The sequence below is a fragment of the Etheostoma cragini genome, chromosome 16, assembly GCF_013103735.1.
Source record: "Etheostoma cragini isolate CJK2018 chromosome 16, CSU_Ecrag_1.0, whole genome shotgun sequence".
Taxonomy (NCBI): domain Eukaryota; kingdom Metazoa; phylum Chordata; class Actinopteri; order Perciformes; family Percidae; genus Etheostoma; species Etheostoma cragini.
In genome coordinates this window covers 18,113,810-18,134,858 of record NC_048422.1, presented here as the reverse complement: position 1 = coordinate 18,134,858, position 21,049 = coordinate 18,113,810, and the positions used below count along the sequence as shown (strand labels likewise).

At 38.1% G+C, this 21,049-nt stretch overlaps 1 protein-coding gene across 1 annotated transcript in view; it reads left to right on the top strand.

The window, feature by feature from the left end:
- The first annotated feature begins 4,837 nt into the window (after positions 1-4,837).
- Positions 4,838-21,049, top strand: part of pcsk5a (proprotein convertase subtilisin/kexin type 5a) — a 30,361-nt gene continuing 14,149 nt past the window's right edge. Inside the window, exons 1-21 of the mRNA XM_034896792.1 lie at positions 4,838-5,240; positions 6,934-7,038; positions 9,163-9,336; positions 9,463-9,606; positions 9,901-9,977; positions 10,230-10,315; positions 10,411-10,583; positions 10,754-10,960; positions 13,196-13,296; positions 13,397-13,500; positions 13,901-14,021; positions 14,275-14,463; positions 15,153-15,289; positions 15,434-15,556; positions 15,743-15,845; positions 16,096-16,286; positions 16,523-16,607; positions 17,063-17,166; positions 17,280-17,418; positions 17,619-17,734; positions 18,038-18,140. Coding sequence (XP_034752683.1) covers positions 4,950-5,240; positions 6,934-7,038; positions 9,163-9,336; positions 9,463-9,606; positions 9,901-9,977; positions 10,230-10,315; positions 10,411-10,583; positions 10,754-10,960; positions 13,196-13,296; positions 13,397-13,500; positions 13,901-14,021; positions 14,275-14,463; positions 15,153-15,289; positions 15,434-15,556; positions 15,743-15,845; positions 16,096-16,286; positions 16,523-16,607; positions 17,063-17,166; positions 17,280-17,418; positions 17,619-17,734; positions 18,038-18,140 — 2,873 coding nt within the window. The 5' untranslated portion in view covers positions 4,838-4,949. The remainder of the gene's footprint in view (positions 5,241-6,933; positions 7,039-9,162; positions 9,337-9,462; positions 9,607-9,900; positions 9,978-10,229; positions 10,316-10,410; positions 10,584-10,753; positions 10,961-13,195; positions 13,297-13,396; positions 13,501-13,900; positions 14,022-14,274; positions 14,464-15,152; positions 15,290-15,433; positions 15,557-15,742; positions 15,846-16,095; positions 16,287-16,522; positions 16,608-17,062; positions 17,167-17,279; positions 17,419-17,618; positions 17,735-18,037; positions 18,141-21,049) is intronic.

The following is a 21,049-nucleotide window of genomic DNA, read 5'->3' as shown; positions in this document are numbered from 1 at the left end:
TGTTTAATGTTGCTGAAACATGATTCTCCAAGCCATAAATTGGTGAACATGCATGGGGGTCCTTCAATCATGGTTGGTTGATTTTTTTTACACTATACAGGTTGTGTGGCCCACCTCCCAATAGAAGTTGGTTCAACCAGTCAGATGCCTGTAGCTGCAATTGGACTGTAGCCCAACAAAACGTAACCCCGTAGTTCACTTAAATGTGGCCAACTGTTGACAAAGAGGGGATGCCAACACTATTGCCATCAAATATCAAATACAATGAAATACACATTCCTGTTGGATAATTTTGTCACATGAACTCTGTATTTATATTGGGGTGACATATAAAATAGAATGATTGCCAAAGAGACAAATTCATGTTTCTGGTATTAAAACTGGTCTTCCTGCATCCTATTCTCATCCTCTCAACAAATCAGACACAACATATCCCCACTATCTTGTGTTGTCTTAGGGCTGTTTTTGGTCTGCCCAACATCATTTGGAGGTTACTCACAACACTTAGTGGTGAGAAGTATTGTTTTTCACTCTACTGACCCAATACTGCACATGTAAAAGTTTTGACAGGTCATAAACCAAATAAATAAAACTGTTACATCCACACTAGGGATGATAGTAATCACAGCTTCAAAATGTTAACTAATAACCATGACATGTCATGCAGCAAAACTCATTTTGCCAAACAATGACAGTTTAAGAAAAGAATAAATAAGAGTTCATGTCTGTGCTGCCTGCAGGGCAGTCAATGTGCTCAGGAACACGTTTGACAATTATTTTCAGGGGAATGTGTCACTGTTTGAAAGGAGTTTTCTGAACATCAAAGTCAGTCTCTCTGAAGACATGTTAGATAACTTCAAAGTCCTGTGACTGCTTTGCCAAGAGGTGCTTTTCCTTTGTTTTGTTCAGTTAGTTTTTTTACTCCGCTGCGGAGCAGATGATAAAGTCTGTGAGTGCATATTGCATCAGGAACCTGTTCATTGGGATTTACTTTTTAAGGTCACAGTGGACATTGAACATGACTTACACAACATATTGACAGGTATCCAAGCACGATGCTTAGAGAGAGATCATTTTCATGCAGATTTTCTTTTCTGCCCTGTTAATTATTTGCCATGAATTGTTAGGTAATGACAGAACAGACAGAATAATTATTAACATTTTAGAACTTTGATTTTCTTCAGATTTTTCCCTGGTTGCACTTTACATTTAACCTTCTAATAAGAAATGTATAAGAGACTATTTTCCTTGCGGCTCGTGCTTTTTGGTAATTCACAACAGAGAACTCGTCCAAGGATTGCTGATTTAATCTCAGATTCACGAATCATCTGAGAATCCTTGGATGCTTGAGAAGGAACTGAATTGTTATTGGCTGTGCTGCATGCATTTACCTGCAAGTCTTCTGTAAAACATTAGCTCAGAAGTGGTCATAGCAATCAATATCCAGCTTTTTTGAACATTGCCTGACAAAAACTTCTCCAGACTGTCCAAGGTTGTGTCTAAGTGATATTACGTTATGGATAAATCAATTTAAATGCATTGAAAACCTTTTGAATCATTGCAGACTGAATGCAGGTTTAGTTAGTTTTGGAGGTGCTGGTAGGTGGATTTTTTTGCCTTTGGACAGAGCCAGGCTAGCTGTTTCCCCTTGTTTCCAGTCTTTGTGCTAAGCTAAGCTAACCTGCTGCCTGCTGTCATGTGTCACTTATCACTTATCTTACACACATGAGAGTGGTCTCAACCTACTCATCTCATTTTTAACCATTTGAACTATTCCTTCAATAAATTGTGTGGTAAATATTTTATATTAGCAACCAACTGTGTTCACATGCAGCAAGTTTTTTATATTACATATTTGAATTATTGTTTTGCATCCATTTTGTCCGGTAAAAGACCAGTTGCTGCCATATCCCTTTAATTCCCACAACAATTAAATCAGCAGCAAGAGATGCCTTCAACTCCTCCCAATTAATAGGGGATCCTCCAACAACATGCAATATACATCACATTATGAACCTCATTGACCTGACACACACACACATAGTAGGTCTCTGGTGGCATAATTACACTGTGTGACTAATGTTGTGGCAATTGAAATTACCACCACTAAAGAATTTCATTAGTAAAATAACAGTAATGTGTAGTAATGACTTATGATTATTTTCACCAGGCTTAGTGTGCTGTAATGCAAAAGAGGCAACAGTTCTTCTTTAATAACGCACACAGAGCTTAGTAATGTTTGCACACTGGGACATGTTGCATCACACATCTTCATAATCCTTAATTTCCCATCAAGTTCAACTGGCATTTCTCCATGTAATACAGTACTGTAAACGTGCAATAATAGGATACTTTGGCACTGGGTGAGAAGTTCCAAATGGATTTTACTGTAGTATGCTTCAATGTAATGAGATGAAACAAAGCTTTTCGGCGTTGTAGATGACACAAAGGATTCCATTTAGTTCACCTCCTCCTCCATCTTCACCATGTGTACAGTATATATATATTCAGAAACAAACAATGACAATGTGCAAGATTAAAAAAAACATATTTACAGATAATTCTCCTAAAACATGCTAGAATAATCAATCAAAGATAATGCAGTGAAAGGCTGTGCTATTTGAAGGAAAGATGTAAATACAATGTAATTTATTATTTTAAAGATTCACTGGAAGTGGTAGATTGCATATTTTGTCAAAACATGTTTTCACAACATAATAATATTTACATCAAAAAATACTATCAAGGAAGTTATTTCAAGTTCATTATAATGGAGCAATTTATGTAGGCTTTTTGGTGTACTAGCATTATTATGAAAAGCATGATAATTAATTTAATCATGATTGTAATTTGCTGGATTAGATGTTTTATTTCAACCAGCAAATGACATCCATAGTACTTCTAGATCCTTTGACAAGCTGTCAGGAATAAGAGAAGACGTAGTAAATGCACTTCTTGAACTTGGTGGAGAACTTTGTGATTGAAGAGATCTTTCATGTTTTATGACTGGATTGCTTTATGTGTGTAGTTATTCACTGAAATAAATGAGATCTGTGAAAGGTCTGTGGAAACCATGTAAGAGCAAAGACAGTATCACAGTTAAAAAGCTATATGACATAGTGCACAGTTGCTCAGATAGCGATCAGATTGACATTTTGGGTAACATGGTTATTTACTTTCTGGCAGAGAGTTAGATGAGAATATGACTACTCCTCTCCTCAATCTCCTCCAACAGAATCTTAACTCTCTCTTTAAAATACTATAGTGTAAATGTTAATGTGGAATTCAACAACTCACAGATTTGCATTGTTATACAGGTGATTTCTCAATTTACTAACTGCATGCAGTTTATCACCACTCAAGATTCTAGTCTTTCCCATCTGTGTAGAATTGCAACATTAAACATTAAGCATATCTTGATGGTCTTCTTGTTACACACCATAAAGTTTTTCTTCTGATTGCTTCAGACTGACCCAGTTAAAGCATTGAATCTTTAAATGCAGAAATGTCGTTTCACAATGAACAGACTGCTGCGGTGCCAAGGGAAAAGGCATTTGGCCAAATAATATTACTACATAAAACATCCATTGCCTCAAAAGAAATATTACTTTTTCAATGTTATGTGTTTTTTATGCTGAAAACACACAGGCTACATATACAATCAGTTTAGACAGTGACTCCTTCTCTCCACAGGAGCAAAGAGGTGACTGAAACATCACATGTTAGGAGGTTAAAAACATGAATGTTATAATGGTATTGTAGCTGAAATACTTACTAAATACTCAATACTGAGTACACTTGCATGTTGAAATACAATCACAATACAGAGATAATGAAAATATGAGTCCATTTGACCTTTTAATGCTAATGCTGTGTTCTAATCAGTGGCAGCAGATGTAGATGTTTTACTTAAGTAAAAGTATTGATACAACCGTTGTAATAGAGTATTTTCAGACTCCATTACACAGTCCTGTTTTCAAAATCAAGAGAAAGTACAGAAGTTTTAATTAGAAAATTGTACCTAAAGTATCAAAACTAAACTATCTGAGTTGGGCCTTAAACAGTTATTTAAATGAAACCATGAGAGACATTTAGACAGGATATGTCCTTTTGGGGGATATGCTAACAACTCATATATGAGTTGTTAGCATATCCCCCAAAAGATAGACTTCTGAAACATATATCAACTAGACATGACTCTTTTTGTACATCTTCACAATATGAAAACCACTCATTTCATCTTTAACAATGTATTGCATTTTATGAGATCTTCATGTTCTTCATAAAATTAATTAATTAATCTAAACTACAACTACATCTCTTAAATAGAGGTAGTAGAGTCAAAATTACAATCTCCGGCTCTGAAATGTTGAGTAGGCACCCTAGGAGAAGTTCAGTAAGTAGAGCATAAAATGGGAAATGTGTAAGTACTTTAAAACTAAACTTAAGTAGGCCCAAAGTACTGCGAATGTGTTTCTATTGCCATTTTTGTGTTTGGGAATACAAATAATTTGTGATTATGTCACTATGCCAGTCCTATAGAAAACGCTTTTTAAAGTAATTTTATAACAATGTTGCCTGTTTGTTGTATGTTTCTTTGTCAATTTAAATGCTTATTACATTATTGAGGCCTATAATGGTGACAGTTTTTTGTAATTTGCAGTTTCTATGAGACAGTTCACATTTTTTTCTGTGGCCACTAGTTAACGTGTTTTACAGCAAGCTACAGTGGCAACTAATGAGGAAAAATAAGGTTTATTTCAACAAAACGGCAGCGTGCAGAAGAAGGTGCATCATAAGGGCATTTTAGGCTGCAACCAATCCACATAAAGAAATACACTACAGGTGATACCTGGCTCCCATGTTGAATAAGTAAATCGATAGTTGCTGCTTTCCAGTGAATGAAAGTCAAGTCTTGACAACTTCAGCCGTCAAAGATCCTTCCGTTCATGCATAACATCTCAAGCTGTGTTTTTTTGGCGACAGTGGACGTCCATTTCGCCAATGAGAAACACGTACACGAGAGCGGACGCGTGAGACACCTGGTGCCTCACTCTAATCTAATTAGAGGAAGCCTCTTCATCTCTGTAGTCATGCGGTGCTCAGCGATGTGGATGGGAATTCTGCTTCAATTTTGTCATGCAACGATTTACACCAACGACTGGGCGATAAGAATAAGAGGGGACAGTGAGTCTGTCAACAGGATAGCAGAGGAATATGGATTTACTAATATGGGTCAGGTACGTGTGATGCCACATACAGCAGTGTAGCCAATGTAAGACGCACCAGACAGGGACACGCCGAGCCTTTGGTGTCTTCGTCTTAACTGTTGTCTTTTTAGTTCATTTTGAAGTTTATAACTCCTTCACTGTTAATGTAAGCTCAACGTGTAGGCCTCTCAGTCAATGAGCTTCAAGTTAGGCCATCAGCCCTAATGAAAAAAACCCAGGGTCAACAGTATGAGGATTGTTGCTAAATATTGTCTCACAGTGTTAAAAAGAATAATCTCTAACCGACGACTAGAATTGATACAGATTTATCAGAGAAATCAATAAGTGCCCCGTTTAGCCAATGACCAGACTGCCAGATCTGCACAATATTTCAAAGTATCCAAATGGAGTAGTACATGGTATTATATTTGAGATTAAATGTCACACTAGACATTTTTTTTATTTATGCACTCTATTCCATAATACTATTTATTTAATATTTTATATAAAATATACATATTTATATATATTAACTTGCATTATATTAAGTCTTAGATGGTCTTTATTTAACTTGTGTGATTTCCTTTTTAAAAGCTTATGAGCATTGTTGGAGAGAGTCTAAAACCCAAAAATTTTATTGACTGCTTTGAGAAAATCATGATCATATTGTTAGTAATTTCTATAGCTATCTTAGATGATTAAGTTTCAATGATAACAAAAGGTAATAATCTAACTGGTAGAAGTAAAACTAAACTGTTACTGCAGAACAATGTTTAAATATTGGTTTAGCCATTGGGACTGAATGTTTTTACTTTTAAGGAGTCCTGGATAACTTTTTATATCAGAAGTCAGCAGCTGCTCATCTACATTACAAACAAGCCTGGCGGGATGCTTGACGTCAGTGTGAGAAGGATACCAAGCTGCCAAAAAAACAAAACACAGTTTGTTCTCTTACCTCTAGCTTTCATTTCATTAATCCAAACCCGACCATATTCTTTAATTATCAGAGCAGTTAAACTTTAAAGAAGCAGCAGTTTGCCATCTCAGTCAAGGTGGAAAAGAATTTGTAGAATTCATTTACACAATAGAATTAAAAAAAAAGACAAATCAATTAAACCAGAGATGTCAATAAACCCACAGAATGACCAAATACAAATTAAATCAATAAATAATAAAGCAAATAAATAAAACAGAGCAAGTCCAGGCCTATAAAAATCAACACTTATAGACTCCCTGGGGATAGGTGCTGTAATGAAAGTTGCAGTTCTTGGGTCCATGTTTCATTCTGGGCTAGCTTCATATTGCTGAGGGCAGAAGTCAAAAGCAAATTTCACAACTGAACAATTGTGCAATAAATAAGCATTAGGACTATAATGTATTCTTTTTTTGTGAACAAATTGTTTTTTCATATGTTCAGAAATTAACAGATTTAAGGACAAACAACTATAATGTATTCTTGTCAGTCACATAACATAGCTTTGTATTACACTTCATGTGTCCATTATGGACACACACACATGAGCAGCAGTGTGGCTGGAGTCTTGTGGCTCAGGTTGCCGTTGCCTGAAAAACTATCACAGGTATAAGGTAGCCGCCTTAATGAAACACACCAAAGGCAGTTTCATAATTTAACAGCTGTTTAGTATAGGGACAGTGCAGGATGGGCAACACACCTTTACCTGAAAACAAATTAATTTAGAGGATTTGATGTCTGTGTCACCAGATTGGAGATCTGAAAAGTTATTACAGTTTTCGTCACCACAAGACGGTGAAGAGGTCCATTGTGTCCAACAAAGAGGTGTCTGTTAGCGTCGCCAAGGAGACCAAGGTATAGTAATGGGATATGAGGAGACTCTGCTAGATTATTAATTAGCAAGTCCCCTTCCTATCTCCAAACACATTAGCACACACACACTGGCCCTTTCTACACACACATATGTTACTCAAACTGACTGTTTGTTTGAAATACCCTTATAAATTTATGGAATAACCTCCTGGTTAAACTACTAGAGTTGTTCCAATACCAGTATTGGAAATGCCCCTGATACTAGCTAAAATGCTGGGATCGGCAAGTACCAAGTCCATGTCCCAATCCGATTCCACGTAATTTAGCCTACAGTTTTTTTTTACTTTTACTTTGAAGTAGTTTACTTATGTTATTGTTCCGTTTTAACTAACTGTCAAACTAGATGCTAAAAGAAAGTTCTTTGCCATTTGTTCTCTGTATGCATTTGTTCATATTTTACAAAGTGTTTAGCCAGGCCATACAACTATGATAGCAATCATATCACATCCATTCATGATTAATAGTATACAGCTGTTAAATAATTATAAATAATTTAATATATTTTACGCACTGGGATTGGATCAGTAGTCTGTATCGACTGATACTCAAGTTTAGGTATCAATATCAGAAAGGAAAAAAAATGCTTTTGGAAAATGTATACTATCTATAACTAAAGTTCAAAGCATAGTTTTCAAGTTCAATTGACCTTTTGCTAAACCTCTCTTATTTAAACAGAGCCGCCAAAAACAGGGTTATATTAAAACAAAATATAACAGTTATAATGCAATACGTATGAATAGACAGTCTGTCTAAATACTGAAATGTAAGCGAGTCGATAAACAGTTGATATAGGTCAGTAATAATACAATTACAACAATAGACAGTCTATGTAGATGGTGAATATAGTAAAAATGCAATATACCGTTTGTGCAAATAGTGGACTAGGTAGTGTTGTAGATCAGATAAATCAGATAAAATGCAGAGCTCTAGTAAAGAGTCGATATAAAGTTGGTACAAAGTGTGGTCTTGATGATGATGTAGGTCCATAATATTACAGTATACATGAATATATACAATATCTAAATTCTGAGATAGTAAAGAGTCAATATAAAGTTTGAGCAGATTGTGGTGTACAAAAATTGTATGACAACAAAGGTTGGAGGAATGATAGTTGAGCATACCTGGGCGGATGAATAGTGCAAAAGGGCGTAAACAAGCTTTGATAGCAATGCAGGTGAAGATGTCGATCTGTGCAAATATGCAATGGGGTGTGACTGAGGTCATTTTAAGGCAGTCGGGTACTTTTAAGGCAGTCAGGGAGATAAGGGTTTCCAGTTTCAGAGTTTTTTGAATTGCATTCCAATGATTTGCAGTTGAGAACTGGAAGGAGTGGCTGCCAAACGAGGTGTAGGCGTTTGGGTTGACCAAAGAGATGTAACTGCTAGACCGCAGCTTGTGGCTAGGTGAAGCTATGATGACCAGTGAGCGTAGGTACACCGGGGCTTTGCCTAGCAAGGATTTGTAAATGAGTTGGTACCGGTGAGTTAAGCGACGAGTGTGTAACGAGGGCCAGCCAACTAATGCATAGAGGTTACAGTAGTGGGTGTGGGAGGGGCTCTAGTCACGAAATGTATGGCACTATGGTAGATAACATCTAGTTAATTCAGGAGAGATTGTTGTCGTTTTCACCAAGGTGAGTTTGGCAGCATGAGCGAAAGAGGCCCTGTTGCGGAATAGGAAACTGATCCTGCACTTAACTTTAGATTGAAGGTGAGTTATGTTTTGCTGGAAGGAGAGGAAACTGTCTAACCAGACGCCTAAGTATTTGTACACACCATGTTTTCTAGTTCCAACACTTCGAGCATGGTTATGCTAATTGGGTGGGCAGGGATGGGCAGTGAATGATTAAAAAGCATGCAGTAAGGCTCCCATTTGTAGATAACACTAAAACATAGTTTTGGACAAATTAAAAGATTGACCATGTGATGGTGGCAGGTAAAAACAAAAGAAGTGATCACCAAAGTTGGACAAATGTCATTCGAATCCATCCGCTTGTTGCTGAGCGATTTCAGTCTTGACTAAAGTGGACTTACGGACCAAATCAGACTAGGCCACTCAGCTTTACTTGTCTACATCTGTGCAAGTGGCCTGTGTGTTCCTTTTAAGGTGGAATGGCTCCAACAACAGGTAGTCCAGAGAAGAGCAAAGAGGAACTCCAGAGCAAGTCACATCTACTCCTTTGACATGAAGACCAAACACCTTCCCACTGATCCTAGTCAGTCCAACCGCATCCAGACGCTGCCCCATAATGACTCAACATGGAACAGCCTGTGGTACATTGTGAGTCAGATTTCTTTTTTTGTGTTCCTTTAACTAAGCTAAAGTCTAAAACCCAGTCAGACAGAGCCTCGAATTTATTTGTTACTCCCAGGGGCTAAATTGAATGTCCCACTATTTGCTCCACAGCACTGCAGTGATGAGTCCAAAGGCTGCCAGTCTCACATGAACATTGCACGGGCCTGGAGGAAAGGGTACACTGGGAAGGGTGTGGTGGTGTCTGTCCTAGATGATGGCATTGAGACAGAGCATCCAGATCTGAAGCCAAATTATGTAAGTGCCCTGGGAATGGTCCGCTGTTCTCAGGAATGGGACATTAATCATTAGCAATTTGGCGGAGCTCTTAGTGTAAGAGCACAGAGCTGAGACAGATATTGCAGGCAGAGCTTTTGGGCCAAAGGTTTGGAAAGGCCAGCCAAGAGTATAGGAATGGACATTAAACATCTGATCCACTTAACTTTTGAGCGGACTGGTGAATAATGCTCTTTGTGATTTGTCCGATGAAACGGAGACAGACAGCCCCCGGCATCTCATAATTTATTGCTACTTACTATCCATCTTATTCAGGATCCACTCGCCAGTTATGATGTGAACGGACAAGACAAAGACCCTTCTCCGAATTATTCCAACAATGCTTTTAACTAGTAAGTACTCCGTATTCCTAGATTTCTCATTGCACCTGTTTTGCAGTTTCCTCTCCCCGTCATAATTCCAACAATTTAATAAGTGCAAGCTTTTCTTTCCATTTTTCAGTAATTACATGCATATATGGATATGCAAATCCCCCAGTCTGTATTCTGTCTTCTCACTGGTTTGATGTAACGGAAATAGCCCGTCTTCTCCTCATGCATATGCATCTAACCTCATGTTCTGATGTTCTCCTCCTTTCTCTGAAGCCATGGGACACAGTGTGCGGGGATGGTTGCTGCCGCAAATAACTCTCAATGCACGGTTGGAGTCTCTTTCCACGCACGGATAGGCGGTGAGTCCAAGTGACACTGGAAAGTGAAATGCAGAAGGGACTTTTGGAAGTGCACGTCTTGTATAAAATTATTAAAATATTCTCTTTACTTGTAGGCATCCGTATGCTGGATGGAGATGTGACAGACATAGTAGAGGCCCAATCACTAAGCTTCAGACCACAGTATATTGATATCTACTTAGCCAGCTGGGGGCCAGAAGATGACGGATCCACTTTGGAGGGACCTGGGCCTCTAACTCGTCTTGCTTTACAGAATGGCATCAAAACAGTGAGAGAGAGAGAGAGATTGTGTATGAAAAAGACTTGGCTACATGGTTTTATGTCTGTGTCCTACCCGCCACTCTATATTTATTTCAAGGGTGTATATTTTTCTGCTAATCAATGTTTGAATATCATTAATTAATAAATATCCTCTGGCTGCTTCCCAAATAATGTCAGGGCCGGCATGGGAGGGGCTCTGTTTTTGTCTGGGCATCAGGGAACGGAGGGCGAAGAGGTGACCACTGCTCCTGTGATGGCTACAGCAGCAGTATCTACACTATTTCCATCAGCAGCAGCACTCGGCATGGAAGCCAGCCAGATTACCTGGAGCAGTGCGCCTCCACACTTGCGACAGCTTACACTGGTGGGGAGTCCGAGGAGATGGTGAGTAGAGGCTTTGAGTGGCATAAGAAAGATCCTCAGTGTGTCTGTTCAGTACCAAAAGATAGTAAGAGGCCTTGATGTGCTGACATGAATCTTTATGGGTAATAAAAGCATTGTGTTGTGTAGATATACCCAGATATTTTTAAAATGAAACATTTTCTGACTTGTGAAATATATCCCCCATATTTAAAATTGTCTACATTACTAGATATCACTTGAGGTAATTATTGTTTATTTTATATTTTAAATGCAACAAGATAAGGTTTAAGAAGCCTCCTGTGAAATAGTATTCCTAAGGAATTACAATGACAGTGTTCAACAACTAAATGTCCACTTGATAATTCCAATTTGAATTACTCCAACCTGGATAGTCTGATAGTCATACAGCAAATGTGAACATGCTAAAATATATGTTGTTAATAATGCATAAATATATATTCACTTGGTTTATGTGGAGCTTTTACCTCAAGGGCATTCATGTTTTCTTTATAATCTTCATGAAGTTACATTGTCCTTTTCAGCAAACTTGTTGGAATGTTTTCTGAAATGATGGGCTTGTCATGGAAAGTGAAATGGCTGAATCTGTTGATATTATATCTGTAACTCCAAATAATGACAGTTACAGGTGTGATGTAATGAAAAAATGAGAAAAAAAAAGTACTGTCTATTCTACCCATCCAAGAAACACTTTAATAGCAGCTGTCAATTAACAAAAATGCCCCAGATATACACTCTATGAACTTTCTTTCTGGCAGAACAATAACTTTGAAATTTGCAAGACACGAGAAGAAGTGATAACTAGTTCCATGTTCCAAATTAATAGACCATGTTTTTATAGGGTTTACAGTATAATCTCATGTGGAATGTGGCATTTTCACCTTAAAAGATGCAGAATTTGTTGAGCCTTTAGTTCATGTGCACTAAAAGCCATAAGAGGAGCTGCATTGTAAGGCAGTTGCAGCGTGTCTAATTATATAGGAGGAACCTTGTGTAAAAATCCTGGAAGCCACATACTCAGGAGGCCTTTTTTGCTTGGTTGATTAGCAGTAGTCTTTGTTTTACATTGCAACCAACCAGGGAAGATAGACTGTAATTATACAGTGTGTAATTATGTGTACTGTAGGTGCGAGGCTTTTGTAAAACACAAGCATAAAAAAGGAACCCCTGCTCATTGACACATTTGAAGGGACTGTGCTCGACATTCACAACATTGATATAGAAGCAAACAAATATTTTCCATGTGAAGACATAGTGGAGTAATGGCGTCCTGAGCAGAGAATGATATTACATTCCCTATGTTTGTGTTGCAATCCCAGCTTCTCTGTTCTTTGCTTTGGTAGTCGGTCCAGGTGCACATGCATGTGGCCATGAAAAAATTTTAGGTATTTCACATATTGGAGACCAAACGGTCTGTGAGAGCCATGTGGAGGCATCCTCAGCCTGCTGTTTTTCTTCCATCAATATGTTAGGTACATGTTTTAATGTTCTATTTAAATACATTTGGATTCAGAGAGCAGAAATTTGCACATACTCCACTCACTCCATGTAATTTGCAGGGTTCATGGATTAACCAAGGTTGGGTAGCTGATTAGAGTAAATTGGGTGAAACCTGAGAGCTTCTCCTCAGGCATACCTAGGGCTTTTCCGTCTGCAGAATGTCATGCATTCAATTTAACGTGGCCGCCTGCAGCAGAGACAAGATGGCAGAACAGGAGTGTATGTTACTTGTACTGTCATTGTTAACTGAGGAGTACATCCAGTTTCAAATACCACTTTAGAACAGATAAAAAATGTGCAGTTTATATACGATTAATTGCGAGTTAACTGGGATACTCATGTGATTAATCGCAATTAAAATGTTTAATTGATTGACGGCCCTACAATATATATACATATATGATGTATGACTTTTTAATATAATCAAATTTTATAAAATAACCAGTCAAATCTAAATGAAGTACTTAATGACACTGAGGCAAACATTGTGTAAATTCAGTATTGCCATTGTTTTGCATCAATGATCTAATACATGTAAACACATTGACACGGTATCGCCCAAATCTTTGTTGGACAAATGTATATCATCTGATGGGGTACTGTATATCCTGTTACTCAACGCAACTGAAAATCTTCTCCATTAAGGCCTTTTCACCAAAAACGAAAGCACACCTCTGTGTAATGGCAGGTGAAAACTATTAAATGTTAAAAAACCAAAAAGATCCGGTGTCTTGACAGGTAACGTTGGGTCCACAGCAGAGTTGCAGTCGGGCTAAATCAGAGACATCGCTCTCCTCCTCTATGGCTGCAGGCATCATAGCTCTCACTTTGGAAGCCAAGTAAGCAACTCTCCCACACACACACAATCCATACATGCACCGTTAACGGGTTTGATCAGGTGATAAGAGTATGATGTTTTTTAATCTGCCCTTTTCTCAGCCCTTTACTAACCTGGAGGGATGTGCAGCACATTATTGCCCGAACATCCAAACCTCATCAACTTCTTGCTCCTGACTGGCGCGTTAATGGTGCCGGATACAAAGGTATTCCCATTGGACTGCTAAATTTATAATTCCACACAGGTTTTTTTTCTTCAGTATTTGCAAGTAGTTTGAAGAAAATGAATAATTACATGATGTATTTTGAATCTTCTCAAAGCTTCTAATAATGAAGATGAGCAAAGAAGCTTGATAAGCATATTTCGGTAAATGTTCTCTCAGCTCTTTTTAAGGAAACTATCAAGCAGCGAGCAAACAAACTAATGAGGTACTGTGTACAGAGGAGTAATAAACACCTACAAAGTCCCCAGAGTGCATGATGTTTTTTTTATAAGCTACATTGCCTTTTCTGCTCCAGCTTATGTGGTGTGTCTGTGTGTGTTTGTCTGTGTGTGTGTTTGTCTGTGTCTGTGTGTTTGTGTTTGTCCGTCTGTCTGTCTGTCAGTGAGCCACCTGTATGGCTTTGGCCTGCTGGATGCTGAGAGCATGGTGAACGAGGCCAAGCATTGGAAACAAGTCCCCTCACAGCGTGAGTGTGTGGAGAAGGCGCCCATCCAGCTGAGCAGGTATCATACCAACTGCACTGCAAGACATCTTTTCTTTGAGTCAGGGCTTCCCTTGATTCCTCCTCTTTTATCACACTTTATTTCTGTCTCAGTTCTCACATGGATTTTTTTTGCATTGATTGTTGCACTTTTTTTTTCATCTTTACCGCTCCTTTCCTTGTAACTTTCTTTTGTGCTTCTTGTTTTCTGTCTCCTGTTTTATCTCTGCCACTCTCTGTGTCTTCATTCTTTTCCCGTCTCCGTCTTATGACAGAACTATTCATCCAGGCTCGGCACTGACATCTGTGTATGAGAGTACAGGTTGCTTCAGCAAGCCCCAGCAGCACGTTGTTTATGTGGAGCATGTCGTTGTCCGTGTAACCATCACTCACAGTCGTCGTGGCGACCTTTCCATTACACTCATGTCACCTTCAGGCACCGTGTCGCAGCTGCTAGCTAACAGGTAACTAAGATTAAAGCTCAATCACAGACAGTATGTGTGGCAAATAAATCCCCACCCTCTCCCAATAGCTTCCCACCATGGTTTCTACATGCATTAATGTATGGGCAATACCTTCTTTTTTAGAGCAGAGCATATAACTTTTTAAAGCACACCATAATTCTCCACAGTTAAATTCTTCAATTTGGCACCTTGTCAAATTATGGGGGAAAATTGATTTTGGCAAACCCGACTAGAAAATAGCAAGAGAGGTGCTCATATGGTGTTTCAGGGAGCTTGTGTCTGAGAAAGATGGGCAAAATGAATTTCTTAAACTGTAGTGCCAAAAATTCAGCAACAAGACAGACAAGTGTTAATAACGCTAGATGTAAAACACATTTGGGGGCAACGTAAAATGTTTTTATTTCTATCTACTCTATTTGAAGTTGATCTTATCAACATTTTTATATTAACAATGGATAAAACAGTGGTACTGTAGTAGTAGATGTAATGGTAGAAGCAGTAAAAGTGGTATTAGCAGCAGCAGCCCCAATTGTAGCATTATTATTATTATTATTATTATTATAAGTAGTAGCAGCAGTGGCAGCCATAGTAGTAGTAGTAGTAGTAGTAGTAGTACACTACTAGTAGTAGTTGTTGTAGCGTTGAGGGTGTTGGTAGTGCTATCATGATTATGTAATGTTTTGCTGTAGGCCTTTTGACGCCTCCACCGAGGGATTTCAGAACTGGGATTTCATGACAACTCACAGCTGGGGGGAGCAGGCAGCAGGGGAATGGACTTTGAAAATCCAGGATGCCTCATCTCAGAAGAGAGACAACACTGAACTGGGTCTGCTCTTCCTCTTTGTAACATCACAGTATTTTGAAACAGACATTAAAGTTTAACTAGAAGAGCAACTAAAATACAGCGCTGGCCTTCCGGGATAGGCCTCTTACCTTGCTCTCTTTCTGTTTCTCCGTTGTTATTCAATAGGGATGCTAAAGGAGTGGTCCCTGGTGATTTACGGCACCTTAGAGCCGCCATATCCCAGGCATCGTGAGCGAGCCCGGTCGGCTGGGATGCCGATGGATGGTGACCTCACTGAAGAATACAGTGGTGAGTCATGTACTCAGCTGATATTAAGTTGTCCCTTGTTCTAGCTCAGACCTCTCAGACAGCAGCTAATTTAGTTTACGTTGGTTAGTTTTTTTATTGTAGATTTGGAACTATATCAGCTATCTAAGCAACCTTTCTGTTGTTGGTATGACAGTGCAGTGACTTTGGGAACATTTGCCCTTCCAGGACCCTGTGACCCAGAATGCAGTGACGATGGTTGTGAGGGGCCCAGCCCCCAGCAGTGTGTTGCATGTTTACACTTTTATCTCAAGTTCAAGAACAACACAAGGTTAGCATGAGTACAGTTTGTAGATCCAGAACGCAGTGTACAATATGTGGTGATTCTGCTACAAATCATATGGTTCACACATACATACATACATTTACAAAGGTAAATAAGCAGCTACTATTTTGTCCCCATGTTTGTACATTATTCTGAATTCTTAAGTGACCATGATTTCACATTATGATCACGCCCACTCTTTTGGAGAATGACACCGCTCGTTCTCTATGTGCTTTGATCCGTGTCGGTCCAATAGGACATGCGTATCAGAGTGTCCCAGGGGTTTCTGGGGTGACCGCCGGCGTTGTAAGAGGTGCTACTCCCCCTGCCAGAGCTGCACTGGGAGTCATAGTGACCAGTGCACTTCCTGTCAACCTGGTCATCACCTGATTGAGGGGGCCAATACCTGCACAACCACCTGTGGAGACAACTTCTACCTTGACCATGGTTGGAATATGAATTGTGTTTTGTTGCATATTTTGTAATTATACTTCAGAATACAGAAATAACCTCCTGCAGTGATCCTTTTCAAGGATCCATGAGTTACAAAAGAGCTGCAAACCGTTGCATTTGGGCCTGCTAATGAATAGCCAGTTGACGTAACTGCAGTTGAGGGGTGTGTGGCTAAGATTGATTAAACGCTCTGATGTGTATTTCATGTGTATTGTTTGATTTCCCTACAGATGCAAATATGTGCAGAAAGTGCAGTGAGAACTGCTTGAAGTGCACTTCCTACAGCATATGCACAGAATGCAAAAAAGACACAAGGTGAGACAAATTCTCTGATGATACTTGAATTAACTGCTCGCTGGTAAACATTGCTGTTTCTCTTCCAGCTGCTGAGAATACTGATTCTCCTTGTGCACACACCCTCTGCAGCATCATAACAATTAGAAAAAGCTACAATGTTTTTAACTCTGTGCTCAAATAAATGTGTTAGCCTTTCCTTTTCCACACACAGCTCCAAAATAAAAATGTATCATGATTTCCATTTTGCAGTATTGTCACAAGAAAACAAAACGTCCCTGTCAAATGTAACCATATTGTTGAGCTAGAAGTTTGCAGAATACTGTGTTCACTGACTCAGTTCTTTGAGTACTTGTGGTAATGTGCTGTGGGTTGGAAAACTGAGTCTACAGTCTAAAGGCAATGAGTCATCGTCATGGTGTCTCATGATTGGTTGTGTGTGTCACCGTGCCACATGCTCTATCCACCCTCTCCAGTCTGCAGGGGAATCGGTGCCAGCAGAGCTGCGTGGCAGGATTCTACCTCGACAAGCAGGAAGGCACATGCAAGCCCTGTCATAAGGCCTGCGTTACTTGTGCAGGTGAGAGCACAGGTCAACTGCATAACATTTTAAACATCATTAAAATACATGGCATGGAGTACTCTTCTGTGTCTTTCTATCATTCTAAAACATTTATGTTTCTGCAACATCAGGTGCAGGTGTTGCAAAATGCAACCAATGTGCAGAAGGCTACTTGATGGAGGAGTGGAGGTGTGTGCTCTCCTGCAGTGCTGGCTTCTACTCAACAGAGCCAAACCCAGAGATAGCTAATGGGTACAGGATATGTAGGAGGTGAGCTCACTGGTGTGTGTTCAGGTGTGGGTGGTTTGTTTATCTACTGATTGCAGGCCTTATTCTGGTGGCTGGCTTCTGTGTGTTTGTGCTTGTTCTCATGCGGTTTGTAGTTGTGTGGGTTTTTGTTCCTTGTTTTTGTGTGGTCAGTATGTGTGTCGGTTTGTCCATGTGTTCAGTCTCTGTGCTCTCCTCCTCAGGTGTGACGCCAGCTGTCTCACCTGTGTGGGGCCGGGCCGGGGGAACTGCAGCAGCTGTTCCAGCGGTCACAGCCTGCAAGAAGGAGCGTGTGTTGTTAACACTGAGTGCCCAGACGGTCAGTCAACCATCTTCTTCCTCTATTAGGTGTTGGCTATTTACTGCTGCTAGATACATAGAAAGCAACCTTACCATATTTAGTTCTTACTTCTTTAACTTCTCCAATACAACTCTTTTCTTTAACTAAATTTATATCATATGTTCACAACTGCTGTTGATGTTTAATGAGAGTATAAAGGCTGTTTTATGGACATTTTATATCTACAAGTATGTATTTACAGTGTGGTAAATGTATACATGTATGATTACTCTTCATTCTGAGTTTTGAGTCTGCATCGTTCTTTTGGTGCATGTCTATCAGGAGAGTACCAGGACAGTAACGGAAAGTGCCACACGTGTGATGCAACGTGTCCGAAGTGCACAGGGCCACAAAGAGAAGACTGCATCAGCTGTGCTTCTTCACGGTGAGTTGGTCTTTAAATTCTGGGTCAGAGGGGAAATTGATCCATGTCACTGTTTCTTGAGTAAAAAGTGGCACTACACAATGATGTGAAGGATCAAATAATGCTAGAAAAGGCATTTCCAGTAGAATAGGTTTCTGAATGCTGAAAAGCTAAATTGCTACAGTTAAACTGGATTTCTGGCATAATTGCATAAGAAGAAGAAGGTGAAGAAGTGGCAATAGTTGGAACATTGGAAAAGGTTTAATTGAAATGAATTTCACTTAATGATTAATTATAATAATAATAACAATAATATTGATGATAATAATAATAGTCAAATAAAAAAAAATTGGATGAAAGATGTGGAACATTTTTATCTCGGAATTAATAGGAATTTGTAAATAAGACTTGATTAAGCAGGGAAAGCAGTTAAAGCAGTATAGTTTTAAGTGGAAAAGGGATTAAGGATGCAAAATAAAGGGTAATAATATCTTATAAATACACAAACACACAAATACACATGACATACTGTATAACTATAATTAATCAATATAAGTCAAGTCAAAATGTGGTATTGTTCATATTAATGTCTGCAATTGACCTTTTTCTGTCTGGGGAAAAGAGGAGAACAGAGACTGGTCCTTCAAGCTGTAATCACGCCTTGCCTGGCTTTGATGTTTAATTATAACAGCTTTTTGTTTAGAACTGCTTGTTGCTCAGATTAATTCAAAGAGCCCTGGTAAACCTACGATCGAAGACGCCTCAGAAAAGCCTAAACATTAAGTGGTATCAATATCATGACCTCACCATAAGCACCAGAAAGGATTTGTGGATGTTTTGGTATATCTTTTTGACGGATAAAGTTAAAAAATGTGGGCATAACAATGATTTTAAAAACTGGTACTCTGTGCTTTTGTCCAGAAATGTGGAGGATGTTTAAAAAGGGCTGTCAATGAAGGAATGCTTGTGGCTCTTGTCATTTGGACAAGTCCTAATGCTTTAATGAGCACATTGGCTGAAAGTAGACAAGTATCTACAATTTGAAGTATAAATAGTGTATTAGAAGTATGAATTGTGGCAGAGAGAGTCATAGTACACTATAGTGAGTCATAGTATTGTACGTCAAAAAAAGTCATGTAGAAAAAATCTGAAAATGTCATAGTATATTATGTCAAAAAAGTGATAGTATGTATCTTGAAAAAACTGATAAAGGTATAGTATGTCAAAAGTTACAGTTCAGTATGTTGAAAAGTCATGTAAAAAAAAGTGATAAAAAGGTCATAGTATAGTATGTTGGAAAAAGTCATAGTATGTATCTTGAAAAAAGCAGCAAGTCTGGAAGAACATGCAAAATTACAAACAAAACGGTATAGCTTTGACTGTGGATCGAACCAGAGGTCAACATCTGCACCGGCTACTTAAAAGTTCTCAGTGCAAACGTGTTAACCACTCAGCCAAATAGAACCGAGTATTTTGAAAAAAAGTCATAGTATAGTATGTCAAAAAACGATGAAACGTAATAGTATAGTATGACAAAAAAGCGGAAAAAGTCATAGTAGAATGTCCAAAAAAGTGGAAAAAAAACATATTTATAAAAAGTCATAGTTTAGTGTGTAAAAAATGTCATAGTGTAGTATGTCAAAAAAAAGTTAAAACGTCATTTTATTTTGAAAAAAACGTCGAAAGAAAGTCATAGTATCTTATGTTGAAAAAAGTCATGGAATAATATATCAAAGAAAGTCTGGAAGAACATGCAAATTACAAACAAAAAGGAACAGCTTTGACTGTGGATCGAACCAGGGGTCAATGAACCGCGCTAACCACTGAGACACCAGGCAATCAAATAGAATTTGTTGAAAACTGTCATAGCATTGAATGTCAAAAAAGGCATAGTATGTCGTAAATACATCATGTATGTCAAAAAAGTCATAGCATAGTATGTGGAAAAAAGTGAAAAAGTCATAGTATAGTATGTAAAAAATGTCATATTATGTTGAAAAAGTCATAGTATGTCAAAAAAAAAACTGAAAAAAGTAATTCTAGAGTATGTCGAAAAAAGTCATGGCAGTATGTCCAAAAAGTGATAAAAATATTGCTAGAGTATGTTAAAAAAAAGTAGTAGTATGTTTAAAAAGCGGAAAAAATCATAGTAGTACAAAACCAAAAACTGATGAAAAACATTATACTACAGTGTCAAAAAAGGTCATAGTACAGTATGTCGAAAATAATCATAGTATGTATAGTATGTCCAAAAAGTTATAGTATTTCAAAAAAGTTATAAAAAATGTCATAGTATAGTATGTCAAAAAAAGTGGAAAACAGTCATAGTATAGTATGTCAAAGTCATAGTACGTCAAAAAAAGTAAAAAATCATATTATAAAATCATAGTATTTTGAAAAAAAAAGGTCATAGCATAGTTTTGATGAAAAAAAGTCATAGTATAGTATGTCAAAAAAGTGATGCTTAAAAAGTTATAGTATAGAATGTTGAAAAAGTCAATAGTATTGTATGTCGGAAAAAAGTTAAAAAGTCATAGTATGTCAAAAACGTCACAGTGTAGTATGTCGGAAAAAAACTGAAAAAGTCATAGCATGTTTGTCAGAAAAAGCCATTGCATAGTGTGTCAAAGTCTGGAAGAACATCAAATTCCACACAAAAAGGACTGATGATCAAACCTGTGGTAAACGACTGCACTGCCTAGTATAGGATGTCAAAAAAAGCACAAAACAAATATTATGTATAGCAAAAAAGTCATAGTATAGTATGTCGAAAAATTTAATAGTATAGTATGTCAAAACAAGTTATAATTTGTCAAAGAAAGTGTGAAAGAAATGCAAATTACAAACAAAATGGTACAGCTTTGACTGTGGATCGAACCAGGGGTCAACATCTGCACCGGCTACTTAAAAGTTCACGGTGCAAACGTGTT